This window comes from Antechinus flavipes, chromosome 2 (genome assembly GCF_016432865.1).
Source record: "Antechinus flavipes isolate AdamAnt ecotype Samford, QLD, Australia chromosome 2, AdamAnt_v2, whole genome shotgun sequence".
Lineage (NCBI taxonomy): Eukaryota > Metazoa > Chordata > Mammalia > Dasyuromorphia > Dasyuridae > Antechinus > Antechinus flavipes.
In genome coordinates this window covers 38,017,703-38,040,608 of record NC_067399.1, presented here as the reverse complement: position 1 = coordinate 38,040,608, position 22,906 = coordinate 38,017,703, and the positions used below count along the sequence as shown (strand labels likewise).

Here is a 22,906-nt window from a genome sequence, read left to right as displayed (position 1 = left end):
GAGCCACTGCAAGGTCAGAGAATTCCATCTGTCTATGTGGGGGGCTGAGGAGCTTGGCTGAATTTGAGTTTCCTGGACAGGGAGGGAGAGTCACACAAATATCTTTATCTAGAAGTGCCCTCAGACTTTTGGGCAGTTTGTGAGCAGTTGTTGCTCTTTCCAGACAAAAAGTCCATCTTTGTACAGCTGGAAATCAGCAGCTTTATTCTGCAGCCCTGCAGGCTCTCCTTTCACACTCTCTGCTCAGCCAGGCTTCAGGTTCTCCATAGAGCCCCAGGGCAGAGAAGGAAAGACTTCTCCCAACAGACTAGGAGAGAGTGAACCTGTCCTGTGTCTGCACCAAAGACTCTGTCCCTTCCCTCCTGTTTGCTGAGGGAAACTTCCTTCAGGGGTCATTGATGCTTCTCCACCGGCATTTCCAGACATGCCCTTTTTCTTTAGAGAGAGACCAGGACTGAGTTCTGAGGTGTCTCTGTGTTCTCAGTTCTTCCCACTTATTTCTCCTTGAGCAGGGCTTCCAGTAACTAAACCAGTTGTGATTTCTCTTCTGGAGAGACATGAAGCCCCCTGGCTGTCAAGGGAAGAAGACCCCAGATGCATTTCTGAGGGTGAGTAATAACTAAGCGGGCAGGGGGTGCAGGCCCCCGAGTGCCAGCCCTGGACTGAAGGAGCCTCAGAGTTCTGAGTTCCAGTGTGACCTCAGACACTTCTCAGCAATGAGACCTTGGACCGGTCCCTTAACCCTGTGGGTCTCCTCTGTGACATGATATGGAAAAGGAAATGGCAAACTCCTCTGAGATATGAATCTCTTCATAGAAATCCCTCAGAGGGGCTTACAAAGGGTCAGATGCAGCTAAAAACCCCTGACCCAGAAATCTAGGCAGGGACAGGACTCACTGCCAGCAGGAGCTTGGCTGGGTCATTAGAGTGAGTTATCTTGGAAATATTGGACCTGGAGCTCTCTTTCAGGGTCCATAGGCCTGAGAGGAGCTGTGGTTGTCCTTCCTGTACTCCTCCTGTAACCTTACCTTTCATGTCAAGAAATAGTTTTCTAGTAAATCTGCCCTTGTATTTCTCTCTTGTCTCCGAAAAAGCTGTAATTCTTCTTGATCATGTTTAGCCTTCTACCCATATATTAGGTCCTATTCTTTATTTTCATAAGTATTTTCTATTCTTAAATCTTTAGATTATTTTTTCTCTTTCATGAGTCTCTTGTGAGAGATAGAGGGAAAAGAGCCTTTCAGATATTGTTAAGTCTGACTTCTATTTAAAAAATCAGACCATTGCTCCATCCTCTTTCCTATTTTATCTTGCTTCCAATTTGTCTCCTTCTTTTCAGAGGCGGATCCTATAAAAATGTTATCTACACCTTCCATCTAATTTCTTTCCAATTTTAATTGGTGCTGTCACCCATTTCCACTGTTTCATGGAAAATTGTCTGTAAGGTCATTAGTGATATAATAACAGTACTGATATACTAGTAGCATATTAATGTTCTACCAATGTTTTGGATGTATAGTATTTGTATCATTCCCATTTTAGAAAGGCACATCATCTTAACTTACCCATAATGACCTCATAAGTGTCATAATTGCTACTCACACTTTGGCTTTCTATCTCGATAAATTTAGGGATTTTCTTAGTATAGAGAAACATAGGACATGAAAGCAGGCTTTGAGGATTTGAAGTGTTACTAAATAAGCTCCAGATTCCTAGTTAGCAGAGCCTGCCTCTAACACTTACTATGTGACATTGAGCAATTCACTTCATCTCTGAATGTTTCGTTTCTTTTTTTTGTTATAGCTTTTTTTTTTTTTTACAAAACATATGCATGGGTAACTTTTCAACATTGACCCTTGCAAAACCTTCTGTTCCAACTTTCCCCCTCTTTTTCCCTACCCTCTCCCCTAGATGGCAGATAGTCCAATACATGTTAAATATGTTAAAATATATGTTAAATCCAATATACATATACATATTTATATAGTTATCTTGCTACACACGAAAAATCAGATCTAGAAAGAAAGGGGAAAAAAAACCTGAGAAGGAAAAACAATGCAGATCACCAGTTGTGATTTCTCTTCTGGAGAGACATGAAGCCCCTTGGCTATCAAGGGAAGAAGACCCCAGATGCTCTTCTGAGGGTAAGTAATAACCAGGTGGGCAGGGGGTGCAGTCCCCCGAGAGCCAGTCCTGGACTGAAGGAGCCTCAGAGTTCTGAGTTCCAGTTCTGAGGGGTGCAGATGGCTCTCTTCATTACTGAACAATTGGAACTGGTCTGAATCATCTCCTGTTGAAAAGAGCCACATCCATCAGAACTGATCATCATATATTCTTGTTGAGTATAAAGATCTCCTGGTTCTGCTTATTTAATTCAGCATCAATTCATGTAAGTCTCTCCGGGCCTCTCTGAAATCATTCTGCTGGTCATTTCTTACAGAACAATAGTTGTCCATAGCATTCATATACTCCTATTTATTTATTTATTTTTGGAGTTTACATTTTAATGAATCAGATCATATGTAAATAATAATGTAGTTACACAGTATGGACAGAGTAAAGAGAGAGCAGATTTTGAAGCCATGACCAATGTTCAAGTCCTCCCCCTAACACATGCTCCCTATTTAAAGTTATAAATTGAACACAAGGTGTTGAGCTGTATTGATAAAAGTATTGTCACCTAAAAGTTTCTTACATCAATGGAATCACAGCTTCATTCCACATCTCCATATTTGTATTTTCTTATCTGTATGTTATCCCCTTTCCTCTAGTACACAACATATACATAAATTACCTGTGCTATGTGCAGTGCCTGACCTAAGTAGCATTTCATGTTAATTTGTTAAAATGAACTAAAAATTACAGTGAATCTTGGAGTCACTCTTGATTCTTCTCTCTTTGTCCTCCCCATTGCCAAATCTCATTACTTCTTCCTCCACAACACTCAGACTCTCAGTTATTTCTTTTTTTTTAAATTTAATTTAATTTTTTATTTTATAATAACTTTATATTGACAGAATCCATGCCAGGGTAATTTTTTTACATTATCCCTTGCACTCGCTTCTGTTCCGATTTTTCCCCTCCCTCCCTCCACCCCCTCCCCTAGATGGCAAGCAGTCCTATATATGTTAGATATGTTGCAGCATATACTCCAATTTGTTCAGCCATTCTCAAACTGAGGGGCATCCTGAATGTTTCTTTTCTATTAAGGACTCGAGTTCTGCCCAACACTTTGTGATCCTGTTTGGGGTTTTCTTGGTGGAGATCCTGGAATAGTCTACCACTTCTTTCTCCAGCTCACAGTTTTGAAGTCTTGGCAGTTCTGTTACTTTCCTTTCATCTGTTTTTGGGCTTCAGTTCCCTCTTGATCATGTTTCTTCTACCTTGTCCATGTCAGTCACCCTTCTTCCTAAAGGAGGTGACTGAATCTAGAATTGCGCATAAAGTACTTTTCTTTTCCCACAGTATTGAGCACTGGGTGCTGACATTTTTTTGTGTTCCTTTTAGATTCCCCTATTGAGAAAAGAGAATATGAAACCAAGGAGTCAACTCCACAGCAATGTATTACTGCCAGAGAGCCAACCAGAGAGAGACTCATAAAGGATGATTTCTGCAAATCTAAATTGGGAGAAGCTTGGAATTATGACACTGGATTAGAAAGTCAGATAAACAACCTGGAAAAACAGTCCATGAAGCTAATAGTTAAGTGCAGCAGAATTTCATGTAGCAGAATTTCCAGGCTTTGTAAGTTTAGTAAATACAGGAAGTTTTTCAGTAACCTCTCAAAACTTAGTCATTCCCATAGAGTGTGTTCTCAAGGAGAACCTCATAGAATTAATGAATGTGACAAAATCTTCCACATCAATTCATGCCTTAAAGTACATGGAGGAATTCAGGCTGGCATGAAATCTCCTAAATTTGATGAATGTGGTAAGGCTTCCAGCTACAATTCAGACCTAGCTGTTCATCAGAAAAATCTCAAAGAAAAAATGCCTATTGAACAATATAATACAGGTCAGAAAGCTTTTGGCCCGAGGGGATTTATTTGTCAACATAAGGGAATTCCTAGTGGAGGGAAATCCTATAAATGTAATGAATGTGGGAAGGGATTCAGCCTTATGGGACCCTTAAATAGACACAAGAAAATTCATACTGAAGTGAAACCCTATAAATGTAATGAATGTGGAAGAACTTATAAGGACAAAGCATCCTTTAGTAGACATGAGCGAATTCATACTGCAGAGAAACCGTATAAATGTAATGAATGTGGAAAAGCTTTTAGGGACAAAGCATCCCTCAGTAGACATGAGAAAATTCATACTGGAGAGAAACCCTATAAATGTAATGAATGTGGAAAAGCCTTTAGGTTTAAGAGAGGCCTTGTTGTACACGGAGCAACACATACTGGGGAAAAGCCCTATAAATGTAATGAATGTGGAAAAGCCTTCAAACTTCAGGGAACTCTTCATGTACATAAGAGAATTCATACTGCAGTGAAACCCTATAAATGTAATGAATGTGGAAAAGCCTTTAGATTTAAGAGAGGCCTTGATGTACATGAGGCAAATCATTCAGGGGAGAGACCCTACATATGTAATGAATGTGAGAAAGCCTTCAGCCATAAGGATCTTCTTAATAAGCATATGAAAATTCATACTGGAGAGAAACTGTATAAATGTATTAAATGTAGAAAAACCTTCAGGTGTAAAGAAGGCATTGATATACATGAGGCAGTTCATATTGGGCAGGAGCCTTATAAATGTAATGAATGTGGAAAAGCCTTTTGGCAGAAGGGAAGCCTTAATAGACATAAAAAAATTCATACTGAAAAGAAACCTTATAAATGTAATGAATGTGGAAAAGCCTTTAGGGAGAATGGAGGCCTTAATAGACATATGAAAATTCATAGTGGAGTGAAACCTTATAAATGTAATGAATGTGGAAAAGCCTTCAAGTATAGGGGACATCTTAAGAGACATAAGAAAACTCATATTGATGTACAACTCTATATATGCAATGAATGTGGGAAAGCCTTCAAACGTAAGGGAAACCTTCATTTCCATAAACGATTTCATACTGGACAGAAACCCTAAAAATGCCAGTAATATGGAAAACCTTTTAAGTGGTATAGAAACTTTAAAAAAGAAATTCATACTAGAGGGAAATCCTTTGAATGTACCAATGTAAACAGGATATAGCTGAAATTTAACCTTTGCAAAATAGAAACTAAGAACCTCTTTAAATGTAAGAAATTGAGAAAACTTTCTTGTACAGCTCAGGTTTAAGGTTCAAACCTTAAGAACCATCAGATGATTCTTACTGATGATAAATGTAAATGTAAATAATGTGAGAAAGTTTTCAACCAGCAAGAACACTTAACAGATCTAGTAGAACCCATACTGGGTATGCACTTTTTTCAGTACTATTTATTTTACATGAAAACAGCTTCATGGGCTCAAGCAGATATAATACATTAGGCAGTCATATTGACTGAGCAGTTGGGTTTGGGCTACTAATCTTCCTTAACTGGGGGATATGAAGAAGATGGGGGCCACGGTGTAGGCTCGAGTGGATTGAGATGTTGATATTTCTGGCCTAAGGTTATTTAAAGATGCCAACTAGACAATCTCAGAGATTGGACTTTTATGAATTACAAAGCCAAATAAATTCCAGCTTCACATCATTCTATGCAAACAAGACAGAATCAACTTGTTTCATTATCCTGGTAATGGGGACCAAATAAGTACACATGATAAATACTAGCAATTACTATTATCTCAGTCTGTCTAAATGTTTTTCTCTTACTCCCTCCTTTCCTACTCTTCCCAATATTTACTATTCCCTCATTTTTTGGTACCCCTCTTCCTAAATCATTTCCTCATTCTTTTGGGTTTATCCTGTGCTTCTCTTGAATGTTACATATCCTAAGAGAATGTGAACTCGCTGGAGGCAGGACCTGTCTCACTTTCATATCTGTGCTGTCAGCACCAAGCATAGTTCCTGCCGCATAATCTTTAATAAATGCATACTGATGTTTTAACTTTTATTTTTGTATTTTAACTCTGTGTTGTGTTTCTAGACTTTCTTCCTAATGCATTTCATATTATATTTGGCCATCCTAGTGAGCTCTGACGATACAAGATCACAAAACCTCATAGTTAGAAGGGATTTCAGCATATATCCCATTTACAACATAACTAGCAAGTGGTCACCAGCCTTAAAGATCTGTATTTATAGTTCAAACATTTCTGACTCTTAATAACATCATTTGGAGTGTTTTTGGCAAAAATAATAGTCATATCCTTCTCCAGCTTATTTTATAGATGAGAGAACTGAGGCAAGCAGGCTTGTGACTTGCCTAAGTTCACACATCTACTTGGGGTCTGAGGCTAGATTTGAACTCATAAAGATGATTTCAAGCCCAGTGCTTTATCCACTGTAATATCTACCTGCCCAAAACATCTGTAGTAGGAAGAGCAATCTGAGCCACCTATTACATTTCTGCAGAGCTCAAATTTTACAAGATGTTATGCCTTACATGAAGTCAAAACCTAGTTCTGAGATTCCTGGTTCTTCCTTGAAATAAGCAGAACAGTGGTCATTTCCTTCCTTATATCCTTTCTATTTTGCACGGCTTCATGAAAAATTTTCTTTAAGATCATGATTGACTTTGATAATAAGAATAGCCACCAGCACTTTAAATTTTACCAGACTTTGGGATGTGTTGTGTGTATATTATCCTCCTATTTACAGAGAAGAGCTGTGAAAGTCCATAATATAACTCGCCCTTGGTCATCTACCTCATAAGTGTCACTGCTTGTACTCCATCTTGTCTTTCTTTGAGGAAGGAGGGAAGGAGGAAGGGAAGAAAAGAGAGTGTCAAGTGGTGGCTATCTGCCTTGTCCTCTGGGTGTCACTATCCCTATTAAAGAGAGAGAAGGTAAAACTTTACACATCCCAGGCAGAATCGTCCTATCAAGGTTGTTGCTTTTCCTTCATTCTTGAAGATCAGTTACTTCAGGGAGGTGATAACCTGACAGAAAAATGGATTGGACTTGAGTGAGGGAAGGCTGTGCAAGGTTACCAACCTGCCTTTGTTTTCCAGAACCATCTGCATCTAGGGGCCGGATTCAGATCAGGACGACTGGAAATAGCCCTGGATATAGGAAGAGACCTTAAGTTATCTTCTTTAATCGGTCTTAGTTTGACTGAGGCAATGCCCATTTGGTGATTAAGGATGGTAAGGACAGAGCACCAGCCTCATCAGAAGAACTGGGCTGAATCCTGACTTTATGACTTATTCTCTTCCTCACCTAGGGCAACTTATTTGACCTTTTCTGGGCCTCAGGTTCCCCATTATAAAATTAGGAGCTTGAAATAGACCAGGGAATCTTATTTTTTTTTTTTTCCAACTCCCTCTACTAGTCTGAACCTGAGTCTGAACATCAGCAGGGTCTCTTACCCTTTTGGGGATTCTTAACACTGCTTTGCAAAAATCAGTGTATTTTCTAACCTTTAATAGAAATTTGGTTTCTAGTTTTTCTGGTTTTGATTGTTTTCTAAATTTTGCACTGTTTCACTAATTAGTATTTCAATGAGATTATGGTTGGGAAAAATCATGGTTTGAAATTTTTTCTTATCTTTTCAATAGAGGATTTATCCATTCCAATTCTTTTATGTTCAAATTTTTGAGAAATAGTATTTGGTAGTTTAAATATTAATGGGATATAAATTGGAACATTAGATTTAAAGGGAAGGGCTGTTTCATTAGTTTGGAATTTAAATTTAAATCAATGCTATATAGAATTTGATTAGTAGAAAAAGAAATCCAGTCTATGACAAGGTAGTTCATGATTTGCTATTTTCAGTGGTGGATTTCTGAACATATTCATCATAGATCATTAGTGTAAGGGAGAATGGTTGTCAAAGTAAATTGGCTATGAAGGAATTTTCCTTAGAGCCTCATCATAGTGTGTGGACAATTCCTTGAAGAAGGAATTAAAAGGACTGGCTGAAGGCAGAGAAAATCACATCAAAAATACCTTATGTTTGACTGAATCGGGCCAATACCCAGAGTTGTGTCCAAGGGGGTGTTCATATCCTAATTCTGTGACTTTTTAGGTATGGGAGGCTGGACTGTGTGACTCCTCTGCTCTCTTTAGTATTTTCACCTGAGAAATGAAGACAATGGGAACTCCAAATCTGTAGGTCTCTGGATTTACTGTCGATTTACCTTTTTAGTAACATTATGGCTCCTAATGTGTCAGGTTTTATTGGTTGAACCCCACTTCCGTACAAGTTGTCTTTCTCTGTGTGACTCTGTCTCACTGTCGCTGTCACACAAATATATACTTCATACACATGAAAATGCCTCAGTTTCCTCATATATAACAGGAGAAACTGAGCAGAGGGATGGCCTTTCTGATGGTGTCTTTGCCCCACCCCTTCCCCAAACCACTTGTCGTTTCTCATAGCCTGACTATGTCTTATGGAGTTTTCTCTCAGACTCCACTTGTCATCTTTATAGGTAAACTCTTTTGGGATAAATCCCTTTTAGGATTTAGTCTGCCAACTAAGGGCAGGCACACTCCCAGTTCATTGTGTATTTCCTTTCTCCTGGCTAATTGCAAATTATATGAGGGAACTTGTCTTTTACTTTAAATCATTGGAATCCCTTTCCTTGATATGTTCTCTTCCATTCTTTTTCATATTTACCACTCCTGGTGTCTACTGTATCTTTTCATTTTGTCTGTAACTTCTAAACAAACCTACATTCTGCTAAAAGAGAATGGTCATTGTGATTTCTTCACATAACTGAACCTCAGTATTTGCTGTCTAACATTAATTGGTACCTAAAAACCACATTATTTGATACTGTATCAGCAATGTCAATAGGTAATATATTTGATATTAACCATATTTCTATTATGTAATAAGTGCCAAATGATTCACTGTTAATTACATCTGACTCCATCTTTTCCACAGATATTCCTCCTGGGTTTTAGAAAGGGAATTTTCTGGCACAGCAGAAGCTTAATAAAGATCTATTGAGTGACCCGCTGCTCAGACCCCTGAAAGTAGAGGAGTGGGGCGCGGGAGGGAATGCCGGAGGAAGGCTGCCTCTGGAAGCTCTCTCTCAGGAGTGGGAGGATTGAGATTCTGAGGGTTATCATACCCGGGCAGTGACGGACACGTCTCCCACCCACATACACAGACACACGGCCTCAGCTTCCGCACGTGTAACAGGAGAAGCTGGGCAGGGGCCCGGCCCCCGAGATCCGCTCCAGCTCTGGGCCTGATCTAGATCTCTGGCCGCAATGCGCTTGGCAGGTAAAAGCACTGTATACATGCGCGCTAGGACTAGGGCTGTCTTGGGGCGGAGCATCCTGTGGCGTCACTGTGCCCGACTGGGCGCTAGAGCCTGGACTCGTATTTTATTGAAGCACCAGAAATAGCTGCAGATGAATTGGGTATTTATTTAGCCAATATTTTACAGCCACTTCTCGGTTAGCGGCCCTCATCCCCGTCGCCTAACCTCTGCAGCTGGTCCCAAAGTCCCTCTATAACCGAATGGCTAGACCTGGCTCGTGCGCCTGCGCGGAGCCGCAAGACTACATTTCCCAGAAGCGAGGAGAGGAGTCTGGGTTCCGATGGATGACCCCAAGGGTCACACTATCTCTGAGCTGGCGCAGTTGCTGAGATGTCTGTTTTCAGCCTTATGCACGACATAAGGAGCAGGTTTGGGAGACATGTTCGCCACGTGGGTGAGTGCCTGTGGGTGGGAGAGCTTGGGCTTGGGCAGCCCAACTGGAGAGACAGGGCCGAGCTGGGGGAGGGAGGAAGGGGTTCCAGGGTTCTGGGTTCTAATTCTGATTGATGTAGTTTGAGAACCAGATATTGTGGGTTTTGTGGACAGCAGGTGATGGGAGGCCCCCAAAATTGGGCTTGGGCCGTGTGAAGAATTCATAGTGGCCATTCTCTTTGGCAAATGTAGATTTAGTTAGGAGAGATCACAGAAAAAATGGAGGCATTCCATAGGCACTGGGAATAGTAAATATGAAATAGAGTGGGAGAGCGTATGAAAGACAAGTTCCTCAGTGGAACTCACTGTTACCACTAGCAAGGGAGCATCTGTGAAGTTGGAGTGTGGCAGGCTAAACCCTGGAAGGGACTTAACCCTTTACAAGAACTAGCAGTAAGGAGAAGGGGGCATGGGAAACTTGGTGGAGTTAGGGAAGACATCACATGGCATGGGGGAGGGGAAGGGGAAAGACACTAGGAGGCAGAGCGCCCTGGAGGATTGACCCAAGGAAGGCAGCGCCCTTGGGAGGCCCAGAAGATTTTCTAGGGAAAATTTAACCTGAAAGCTATGACTGAGATTTCTGACAGAGCATGGGTGGGCCTGAGCAGGACCTCCCAGTGGGTGGGGCCATGGAGCTGAGTGATCTCTATCAGTGCTCTCTCCCTGCTTACTGTTGGGATCAATTCTTTAGTTTCCCTTGGTCCAAAATACGAGGACCTCATCGTTCCCCATTCTTTTAATTTGCTAAATCTTTTGAAAAGTGGGCTGAGGATCAGACCAACACTGTAATGTTTGGGGCCAAAACCCCAACACTTGTTAAGTAGTGTCCAAAAACTGGGAGTGAAATACCGGGGTCTGTGGGCTTGGAGTGTTGACAGAGATGAAATGAAGCCCAAGTTTGGTGACATCGTGGGGGTACAGAGTCAGCCACCAGGGCACAGTAGCAGATATAAGCACAACATCAGGGTGCGCCGTCCTGGGGGCCCACTCAGACCCTGGGGAGCATTTTGCTGGAGTCTCTTCACCCCAACAATCAGTTTCTCTCCAAACAAATGGAGCCCAAAGTCCTTTGGGATATGGGACGATGATCTCTTCTTCTGGATCCCCTTCCTGCTGTGAATGGACATAGAGCTGATTTGGAAAGTGGGCAACAGGCAACTGAAGTGGGTTATCCAGTGAGGTTCTGAGTCAGATCCCGGAAGCTGGTCACTGCAGCTGCCACGTGATGGTCATGTGAAGGTGACCAAGGCTGAAACAGAGCTAAGGAGCAGAGCTTAGTAGCATTGGGAACAGTGAAGGGTTCCCTTGGGTGGCCAAGGATAAATGTGCCCAAGTGTTTAAAAGGACGTAGTTACTGAGTAGAGAGGATGACATTGAGAACACCATTCAGGACCTCCTCGGTGTGACCTGAGCTAGTCCCTTGGACCCTACTTTTTTCCTTAGCAATTAAGAGGGGTAGAATGCAGTCCTAAAGACTACCTGCATTGATTAAGCACTTACTGGTGTGCCAGCAAGAAAAATGTAAACAAACAAACAAGCATTGATTAAACACCTATGGAAAAAGGCAAAAGAGGCCCTGCCCTCAAGCATCTCAGTGTATGGGGAGATAGCTGTGATACCTTATTGAGGAAAGCCATGAATGAAAAGGGGGAAAGGTGGGGGACATGGAGGCAGGAGAAATGTGGGTTGAAGGGCTCACTCATTTTTGTGAGCATGAATGATCATAGTTAACCTTTTATAAAGACCTTAAAAGGTGGATGTTCAGATTAATGGCAGTGGGACCAAGTGTGTATATTAAAAGGAATGGGATAAAGGAGAGGAGGAAGGGAGAGATCCCTGTGGAGAGGGTAAGTAATAGCACAGAGTTAGCTGGGACAGGGAAGAGGAGACTTTCAGCGACATTGTAAAAAGGATTCCGGGTACAGTTTATTAGAAAACCACGAGGGAGAGCTTGGGATTCTTGTTCTCTGACAGGGAAACTGAGTGATTTCATCAGGAGAGAGATGTACATTGTGTCAGCCCTGCTGGTTGTTTTAGATCCGTGTGTATGTCTGTGTAAATGCTTGTGTGGGTATATATGTGTGTGTGTGTGCACATAGATGTAAGTGTATTTCAGTGTATGCATGTGCATATGTATGTATGTAGGTGTTTGTTAGTGTCTGTATAGGATATCTTAAAGATGCCATATTGTCTGCAAAGAGTGATAGTTTTTTTCCCCTGGTTCCTTATGCTAATTCCTCCAAATTCTTTTTTTCTCTTCTTGCTGTAGCTAATATTTCCAGTACAGTAATGGTGGTAATGGGCATTCTTGCTTCTATCTACCCTATTATCTTATTAGGAAGAATTCTAGCTTGTATTCCTTACAGAGGATGGTTTCTGATGATTTTAGATGGATAATACTTTTCATGGTAAGGAAAGCTCCATTTATTCCTATTCTGCCTAGTGTTTTAAATAGGCATAGATGCTCCATTTTATCGAAAACATTTTTTGCATCAATTGAGATAATCACATGATTTCTGTTGGCTTTGTTATTGATGTGATTAATTAGGCTGAATCAGCCCTGCATTTTGTTATAAATTTGACTTGGTTATCATGTGTTATTTTTGTGATAAATTTCTATGATCTCATTCCTAACATTTCGTTTAAATTTTTGTATCAATATTTCAATTAGGATATTGGAAATTGGTCTATAGTTTTCTTTCTTTATTTGGTTTTCCTAGTTTAGTAATCAATAGAATTCTTTAATTATTTTCCCAAATAATTTATATAGTATTTGAGTTAATTGTTCTGTAAATTGGTAAAATTAACATGTGAATGTATCTGATCCTGTGAATGTTTTCTAAAAAGTTCATTTATGATATATTCAGTTTTTCTTTTCTCATGTTGGATTACATATTTGATTTCCTCTTCCATCAACTTGGGCAATTTAAATTTATTTTTATAAGTATTCATGCATTTCCTGTATGTTTTCCTATTCATTGGCACACACTTGGACAATATGTCTCCTATATTACTTAAATTTGCTCTTCAGAGGGGGTAAATTCACCCTATTCATTTTTCATACTGGTAAATTGTTTTCTTCTTTTTTGGGGGAGAGGGCGATGCATGGAGTTCATTGGCTTTAGGGATCTGTACTATCACCTGCCACATAAAGAGACCTTTATCTCAGGTCCAGGTATTTGCTGACCTTGGCCAGGGCACCATGAAAGTTGGGGTTTCTGGGGAGTAAATGTGAAACAACATGCAGAATCCACAACCCCCAGCTTCCAGGTCCTTATTTATTCCAGTTGCTCTCATCCTTCCTTTCTGGATTCAAGGTGCTGATTTTCTGGGCCAAAGTCTCTGCTACAAGCAGAGGGAAGACAACATCAGCATAGCCTTTAACATCTTCCACTCCGTTCTGATCTCACCCTGGGACATGGCGAAGTCTGGGCTCGGGCCCAGTCTGCGCCATTCAGTTTCTGGCCCGTGTTGCTGTACGCAGCATAATCGACTCGGTTCTCGTGGGCTCGGCACGGGCAGCACGTGTGTCAGCAGGTCTTCCCCAGGACCATCGGGCCTGTGAGCTTGGCAGAGAGGCCTGAGAGTTCTGGAAATCCTGCACAATGTCCAGGACAAGTCCTGCTCTCTTCCATGAGTGGGGGAAGATTATATTCCTCAGAAACGCCTCTGTCAGAGCCGGGCTTTGCCCTGGGAGGTTGTTCTTCTGTGCTCAGTAATACTGAGTCAGGATTGAGGATTTCTGTGTTCACTTGTGCAGTCATCTTCTCAGGTGTCCATTCTGTTCCTTCTCCCGATCTTTCCCCAGAAGCATCTGGCCCAAAATTGGGAGCCAGCAGTTCTCAAAGCTGCAGTAATTGTCAGTGAGGAGGGGCAGGTCTCCAGTCCTATGGCCGGCATTTTGTCTCGGGTCCTTCCCCTTCAGACTGAATGCATCCAGGCAGGCGGGGGCCACGTGGGGTCAGATGTTCCTCTCTGCCTCCCGCAGTTGTCCCCAGAACACCCACTGTTTGTGTCGCTCCAGCTATCGGTGGTGTCTGGGTCAGCAGGGCTGATGAGACTCACAGAGTAGCCGCGGAAGATGGTTCAGGCCCTCACTGGACAATGACTCATGTTCAGGCCTGCCTGGCTCTCCTGCTTCTCCTTCCGAGGCCCCAGGTTGTGTGGTCCTGGTGTCCATCTATGACCCCTCAGGGCTGAAGCTGGTGGCCTGGAAACCTGTGGCATGAAGGAGCCAGAGATCCTGCAGCCCAGGCCGCAGTTAAAGTTAAAGCCAGAGATCCCAAGATCTGAGGGACACTGTGGTCAGCACGAGGCCACTGCCCCACCTCTCCCTCTGGGCAGCCCTCAGTAGGACATCTGGCTGGTCTCTGGCTCAGCATAATCACAGCTGGCAGAGAAATGAGAACAGGAACAATTTTTTTTTTTAAAGAAATTAACCAATGTTTCATCCATTTTATTGTGATTGGGTTTTTTGGGTTGATTCATAAAAACAGTGTGAGAAATCCTGAAAAGTTAGGTTTCCACCGTGTGCTGCAAGCTTTGAGATTAGGTAAGGTAATAAGTACCACTGAACAGTGGGTTTTCAGAATGTCAGAAATTAAGAAAGAACACAGAATAATTAAGATTCACTATTTCAGAAACCTGGAGAAGACTAAGAATTGGGAGCTAGGAAGGCACAGGTGGACTTGGCCAACATGAAAGGATCTTTTGATTATATTGAGAAAACCACAAACTGAAGATAACAGCCAATCTAGCTCAAACTGGTTGGGGTCAATGATCAGAATTTGCTTAATAGGCTAATTGATTCTTAAACAGTATGTCCTATAGGAGGAGTTTTCTGCCAGTTTTGAACATGGGATGTGGGATTGTTAGAATCCTTACAAAGTGATGAGTCAATTGACTAATTTAGCATGGTACTTAGCAAATTCTCTAACTCATTAATGTATTTAAGTACTCTTTGGAGTTCACAAGTATGGGAGATTCACAAAGTTAACTTTGTAAACTTTGTGAATTTACACCTGCCTAATCTCTCCCTCGGAGGAGGAGTCAACCTTTTATACCCAGCATAAATAGAGCTTCAACAAGCCAGTCAGGGTCAGTTCAGAGAGAAGCCTTCTCTAGGAGGCAAGACAGATTCATTCCATCTTCCACCTTTGTGCTGGCTGAAGGCTGAAGGGCCAATGAGTACTTAAATACATTAGTGAGTTAGAGAATTTGCTAAGTACCATTCTAAATTAGGCAACTGACTTATCACTTTGTAAGGATTCTAACATAGGATGAAGAAGAGGGGAAATGCTTATAAATATTTAGGAGGAATCCTACATTGGGCAAAGATTTTTACTTGGAGGGAAAGGACCAATCTGTTGTCTCAAGGGAGGGGACTATGGGTAAGCTAACAGATATAAAGCTTCTCTGGATTCTGTGCTCAGTGCTCCCTCTTCTGGAATATGAAGGGAGAGCATATCTGGCCAGAAAGTTTAATTTGATTCCTCAAGATTCTTCTTTAATAAATTTTTCTTGATACCGGAATTTCAATATTAAGTGTGTTTCTGACACCATCTTGTAGGTTTATTAATTCATTCAATAATTTTCGTATCTTTGATTTCTTTAATGTTTCCTTGGATAGTCAGAATTTCCACATTGATGTGTAATTGTGATTTTTAATTTATTCTTCTAGCTTTTCTAGTTTCATGACTAATTCATTGATCTGTTTTTTCTCTTTTATTAGAGATATAAATTTTCCCTTATGTACTGCTTTGATTGCATTCCATAAATTTTGTTATGTTTTCTCATTATTGTCATTCTCTTTGAAAGTATTGTTTCAATGATCCATTCTTTGATCAACTTCCATATTTCTTTATGTTCTTGGTTCATTTTACTTTTAATAACATTACAATATTACAATCAATATGCCATAAACTATGCCTTTATTTCCAAATAGATATTTCCATTGTCCCAGTTTTCTCTAAAGACAAATTAGGATGTTAAAAGTATTGAACAACTAGCTTTCTTCTCCCTCCACAGTCTCTAGACATGTTCCCAATAATAATGTTATTGGCTAAGAGGCCATAATTATCTCTTCTTAAGATATATTTTATTGATTTTTTTTTTACATCAACTAAATTTTCGTCCTTCCCTTTCAAACAGTAAATTCCATAGAAGAAAGAATTGTTCTCTTTTTTACACCATGTCACTTTGCCTCATGATAAGCTCTCCCAGGTCTTTATTGTATTAAGGTCCAGGCCACTACAAAATCTTAATAGCCACTCAATAGAAAATGGTCAGACCATTTCAACAGGGAATAGTATACTGAGACAAGTCATCTATTATTCCACCTGATGTGCACTGTTAGTTTGTCAAATACATATAGCTAAGCCTTATGCTGATAGACCAAATCGGTCTGATTTCATTCTTTTCTTTTTCTTTCTTTCTTTTTCTTTCTTTTCTTTTTCTTTCTTTCTTTTTCTTTCTTTCTTTTCTTTCTTTCTTTCTTTCTTTCTTTCTTTCTTTCTTTCTTTCTTTCTTTCTTTCTTTCTTTCTTTCTCTTTCTTTCTTTTTTCTTTCTTTCTTTCTTTTTTCTTTCTTTTTTTCTTTTTCTTTTTTTTCTTTTTCTTTTTCTTTTTTTTTGGTGTTTGTGAGTCAATTGGGGTTAAGTGACTTGCCCAGGGTCACACAGTTAGTAAGTGTTGACTTTCTGACACAAGATTTGAACTCAGGTCCTCCTGACTTCAGGTCTAGTGCTCTGTCCACTGTGCCACCTATGTGCCCCCACCATTCTGTTCTTTACCCAAAAACAAAACCCTGCATGGCTTTGATTTTGGGAACATCACAATATCTCCATAACAAATTTTTTACAATTCTATTTCATTGAAATTGAAGGAATTAGATAATGAGGAAACAGTTGTCACTCTTTGCAGGTTATATGTAGTTATACTCAAAGAATGCTAGAGACCCAAGTAAAAAAACTATCAGAAACAATGAAGAACTTTAGCAAAGTTGCAGGATATAAAATGCGCCCACATAAATCATCAGCATTTCTATATGTCAACAACAAAGACCAGCAGGAAAAGATAAAAAGAAAAATCCCATTAAACATAACTGTAGATAATATAAAATATTTGGGAGTCTGCCTGCTAGGATAAACCCAGGAACTATGTGAACACAACTACAATATACTTGGCACATAAATAAAAGTTAGTTTTAAACAATTAGGAAAAATATCAAGTGTTAATGGTCAGGCTGATGATACTGTAATACAAATGACAATTCTACCTAAATTAATCTACTTATTTTGTGCCATAATGCCAAGAAATTGCTTTACAAAGTTACCAAAAAATTCATCTGCTATAACAAAAGATCAAAAATTTCAAGGGAATTAATGAACAGAAAATAAAAAGCAAAGGAAGTGGTAAGCAGTCCCAGACTTAAAACTATATGATGAAGTACTGGTAATCAAAACCTTTTGATAATGAATAAGAAATAGAATAATGGATCAGTGAAATAGATTGAGTTCACAAGACATAAGTCAATGACTATAGTAATCTAGTATCTGATAAAGCCAAAAACTCTAGCTTCTGAAATAAGAACTCAGTATTTGACAAAAATTACTGAGAAAACTAGAAAATAGTATGGCAGAAACGAGGAATTGACCAAACCATAATTCCCTGTACCAAGTAAATTTGAAATGGGATCATGATTTAGACACAAAGGGTAATACTATAAGCAATTTAGGATAGTCTACCTCCCAGTCTACCTGAGGAGAAGGAAGGAATTTATGGCCAAAAAAGAATTAGAGAACATTATGAAATGCAAAATGGATAATTTTGATTATATTAAATGAGAAAGTTTTCGTAGAAACAAAACTATTTAGCTAAGATTATAATGGAGGCAGAAAACAGAAAATTTTTTACATTCAATGTTTCTGATAAAGGCCCCATTTCTAAGATACATAGATAATTATCTCAAATTTATGATAACACAAGCAATTTCTCAATTGTTAAATGGTCAATTTATTATGAATATGAACAATTTTCACGCAAAGAAATTGAAGCCATTTTTAGTCATATGCAAAAATACTCTAAATTACTATTGATTAGAAAAATATAAATTAAGTTAACTCTGAGGAAAAGATAATGATACGTGTTGGAGTGGATATAGAAAAAGTGGGACACTAGTACATTGTTGGTGGAGTTATGAACTGATCCAGCCATTCTTCAGAACAACATGGAACAATGCCCAAAGGGCTTTAAAATTGTGCATACCCTTAGATTCAGCAGTGTTTTTGGTGGGTTTATATCTTTAAAAAAATACTAATAAAAAGGAAAAGAATCCACATGTGCAAAAACTTTTGTAGTGTCAAGGAACTGGAAAATGAGTGGCTGAATAAGTTGAGGTGTATGAATGTTATGAAATATTCTTGTTCTGTATGATATAATGAACAGGCTGATTTCAGAAAACCCTTGAAAGGCTTACATAAATTGGTCCTAAGTGAGAACAGTAGAATCAAGAGAACAATACATACAGTAACAAGAAGATTATATGATGATCAACTGTGATGGACTTGTGTCTTTTCAACAGTGAGGTGATTCAAGGCAGTTCCAGTGGATTTGTGATGGAGGGAGACATCTACATCCAGAGAAAGAGCTATGGAAACTGGATGTGGATCAAAGAATAGTATTTTCACCTTTTTTATGGTTGCTTGGTGGCTTTTTTTTTTTTTAATTTGTTCCCTTTTTTTCCCCTTTTGATTTGGTTTTTCTTACATAGCATGATAAAAGTGGCTATATGTATAAAAGAATTGTGCATGTTTAACCCATATTGGATTGCTTGCTGCCTAAAGGACTTGGGCTGTGTGGAGGGATGGAGAAAAATTTGGAAAACAAGGTTTTGAAAGGGTGAATGCTGAAAACTATCTTTGCATGCATTTTGAAAAAAAAAAAAGTAGATAAAAATTTAAAGAAATAAAATTTATTTCATTTTTTGGTTACATTTTGAGTTCCAAGTATCTCTATTTTCTTCCCCATCCTGCATTAGTAGATGGATTCTTAAGTCTCTTTCATGTCTCAAGTTAAGATTCTGTTGTATTTTAGAAATTACTGACATTCCAAGATGTTGCTGTGGAATTCACCCAGGAGGAATGGAGATATTTGGATCCTGGCCAGAAGGACATGTACAGGGATGTGATGCTGGAGAACTATGAGAACTTTGTCTCTCTTGGTAAGGTAATTTTTAAAAAATCACTCAATCTGCATATATTCAGTTCTAGCTGAGTACCAGGAACTATGGTAGTCATAAGGGGACCAAAGGCAAAAGTTAAGTTCTGCTTTCACAGAGCTCCTGTGAAATCCAGGGAGATACCAAATATAGTTGTCAATATAAAAGAAGTCATTTCTGAGGAATGGAAATGGCCACTATGGCGATAAGCTAGAGATGGCTCACCCTCAGCTAACCTGTGCAGGTAACTAGGGTTGTAAGAGTTGAAAGGCAAAAGCAGGGAATGGCAGAGTTGGGGGAGCATCCCATGGTGACCTGCAGAGATGACAGGGAGAACATCACGTGTGAGCCATTGCAAGGTCAGAGAATTCCATCTGTCTATGTGGGGGGCTGAGGAGCTTGGCTGAATGTGAATTTGTTGACAGGGAGGGAGAATCACACAAATACCTTTTACATAGAAATGTATTCAGATCTTTGGGCAGTTTGTGAGCAGTTGTTGCTCTTCCCAGACAAAAAGTCCTTCTTTGTCCATCTAGAAATCAGCAGCTTCATTCTGCAGCCCTGCAGGATCTCTTTTCACACTCTCTGCTCAGCCAGGCTTCAAGTTCTCCATAGAGCCCAAGTGCAGAGAAGGAAAGACTTCTCCCAGCAGACTAGGAGTGGGTAAATGTAACCCCATCTGTCCTGAGTCTGCACTAAGGGCTCTGTCCCTTCCCTCACGTTTGCTGAGGGAAACTTCCTTCAGGGGTCATTGATGCTTCTCTACTGGCATTTCCAGACCTGCCCCTTTTTTGTAGAGAGAAACCAGTACTGAGATCTGAGGTGTTTCTGTGTTCTCAGCACTTCTCACTTATTTCTCCTTGAGCAGGGTTTCCAGTAACTAAACCAACAGTGATTTCTCAGCTGGAGAGACATGAGGCCCCCTGGCTGTCAAGGGAAGAAGAACCCAGATGCATTTCTGAGGGTGAGTAATAACTAGGTAGGCAGGGATTCAGTCCCCCAAGTGCCAGCCATGGACTGAAGGAGCCTCAGGGTTCTGAATTCCAGTCTGACCTCAGACACTTCCCAACAGTGAGACTCTGGAAAGGTCCCTTAACCCTGTGGGTCTCCTCTGTGACATATGTGGAGAAGGAAATGGCAAACTCCTCTGAGATATGAATCTCTGCCAAGAAATTCCTCAGATGGGTTACAAAGGGTCAGATGCTGCTGAAAACACCTAACCCAGAAATCTAGGCAGGGACAGGACTCGCTGCCAGCAGGAGCTTGACTGGGACATTAGAGTGAGTTACCTTGGAAATGTTGGACCTGGAGCTCTCTTTCAGGGCCCATAGGCCTGAGGAGAAGAGCTGTGGTTTTCCATCCTGCATTCCTCCTGTAACCTCACCTTTCATGTCAAGAAATGGTTTTCTAGTAAATCTTCCCTCGTATTTCTCTCTAGTCTCAGAAAAAGCTGTAATTCTTCTTGATCATGCTTAGCCTTCCATCCTAAAGCTGGGTCCTATCCTTTATTTCTATGACTGTTTTCTCTTCTTAAATCCTTAGATTATTTTTTCTCTTTGATGAGTCCTTTTTGAGAGATAAGGAAAAAGAACTTTCAGGTATAATTAAGTCTGACCTGTATTTCAGAAAATCAGACCATTGCTCCAACTTCTTGCCTGTTTTATCTTCCTTCCAATTGGTCTCATTCTTTTCAGGGACAGATCCTATAAAGATGCCATCTACCCCTTCCATCCTTTTCCTACTTTCCCTTCCCCACCTTGAATTGATATTGTCAGCCATTCACTGATTCATGGGAAATTGTCTTTAAGTCATTACTGATTTTAAAAATAACTATAACTAATATAATAGGAGCAAATTTAGGAGTGCTTTATCAATGTTTGGGATGTATGGTGTTTGTATCATTCTTATTTTAGAATAAGCCTGGGGAAAGGCACATCATCTTAATTTGCCCATAGTGACCTACCTCATAAGTGTCACAACTGCTACTCACACTTTGGCTTTCTATTTCAACAAATTGAGGGATTTTCTAGTACATGGAAACACAGGACATGAAAGCAGCTTCCAAGGATTTGAAGTGTTACCAGATGTAAAGAGCACCAGCTTCCCAGTTAGCAGACCTGGGTTCAGAGACTGCCTCTAACACTTTCTAAGTGTGACATTGGACAATTCACTTCACCTTTCAATGCTCTTAGACCTTGAGTTCTGTCCAACACTTTGTGACCCTGTTTGGGGTTCTCTTGGTGGAGATCCTGGAATGGTCTACCACTTCCTCTCCAGCTCATGTGACAGATGGAGAAACTGAGGCCAGCAGGATTAAGTGCCTTGACCAGGATTCTTCAGCTAGAAAGTGTCTGAAGCCAAGCAAAAATTTTCTTGCTTGGAGGTTCAGTGCTCTGTGCAGTTTGGCAGTGATGCCTCACTGTTCAATGTTCTAGGCAGCTCTCAAGCTATAACTTTCACAGAAGGTAGAAATCTGGTTTGGTCTAGGGAATTTCCTTCATAAAATCACTAACTCTTCTTCAGTGTTACTAGAGATCAACTTGAAATGTAATAGCCTGTGGTTCTAGAATTATTGTTTTACTAGAGAGTATAGGAATAAATGGATTTTTCCTTAAAATGATCAGTAGCATCTATTTAAAACCATCAGCAAGCATCATATATAATGGGGATAAACTGGAACCATTCCAAATAAGATCAGGAGTGAAACAAAGTTGCCCACTATCACCATTATTAAAAGAGATTGAAGGAATTAGATTGGTTAATGAGGAAACCAAATTATTACTCTTTGCAGATATGATGGTATACTTAGAGAATTCTAGAGAATCATCTAAAAAACTACTAGAAAAAATTCAAAACTTTAGCAAAGTTGCAGGATACAAAATAAATCCACATATATCATCAGCATTTTTTAATATTACCAACAAAGTGCAGCAGCAAGAGATACAAAAAGAAATTCCATTCAAAATAAATGTCAATAGTGTAAAATATTTGGGAAATCTGACAAAGGAATGTCAGGAACTATAGGAGCAAAACTACAAAACACTTTTCACACAAATAAAGTCAGATCTAAACAATTGGAAAAATATTAAGTGCTATAGGTCGAGTAAATAAAATAAAGATGATAATACTACCCTAACTAATCTATTTATGTAGTGCTATACCAATCAAACTCCCAAGAAACTATCTTACTGACCTAGAAAAAATAGTAACAAATTTTATCTGGAAGAACAAAAGGTCAAGAATTTCAATGGAATTAATGAAAAAACTGCTGATGAAGGTGGCCTAGCTGTACCATATCTAAAACTATCCTATAAAGCAGCAGTCACCAAAACCATTTGGTACTGGCTAAGAAATAGACTACTAGTTGATCAGTGGAATAGGTTAGGTTCATAGGACAAATAGTCAATAACTATAGCAATCTAGTGTTTGATAAACCGAAAGATCCCACATCTTGGGATAAGAATTCACTATTTGACAAAAACTGCTGTGAAAATTGGAAACTAATATGGCAGAAACTAGACATTGACCCACACTTAATGCAGTATACCAAGATAAAATCTAAATGAGTTTATGATTTAGACACAAAGAGTAATATTATAAGCAAATTAGAAGAACATAGGATAGTTTACGTCTCAGATCTAAGGAGAAGTAAGGAATGTGTGTCCAAAGAAGAACTGGAACTCATAGTTAAATACCAGACAGATACTTTTGATTATATTAAGTTAAAAAGTTTTTCTACAAGCAAAACTAATGCAGACAAGATTAGAAGGGAAGCAATAAATTGTGAAATTATTTTCACATTTAAGGGTTCTGATAAAGGCCTCATTTCTAAAATATATAGAGAATTGACTCAAATTTATAAGAATCCAAGACTTTCTCCAATTGATA

The 22,906-nt window shown here is 39.6% G+C and overlaps 1 protein-coding gene across 5 annotated transcripts in view; it reads left to right on the top strand.

The window, feature by feature from the left end:
* Window positions 1-22,906, top strand: part of LOC127547581 (zinc finger protein 595-like) — a 200,646-nt gene that overhangs the window by 16,651 nt on the left and 161,089 nt on the right. Inside the window, exons 1-3 of one of the 5 annotated variants that reach the window (XM_051974481.1) lie at window positions 9,686-9,764; window positions 18,895-19,021; window positions 19,887-19,982. The exons of 1 other annotated variant lie outside the window; for it this stretch is intronic. In XM_051974481.1, coding sequence (XP_051830441.1) covers window positions 9,750-9,764; window positions 18,895-19,021; window positions 19,887-19,982 — 238 coding nt within the window. In that variant the 5' untranslated portion in view covers window positions 9,686-9,749. Of the gene's footprint in view, window positions 1-512; window positions 609-3,507; window positions 6,047-9,685; window positions 9,765-17,865; window positions 18,479-18,894; window positions 19,022-19,886; window positions 19,983-22,906 lie in introns of those variants that run through there. 3 more of the 5 variants (XM_051974482.1, XM_051974471.1, XM_051974478.1) reach the window with 3 other exon arrangements.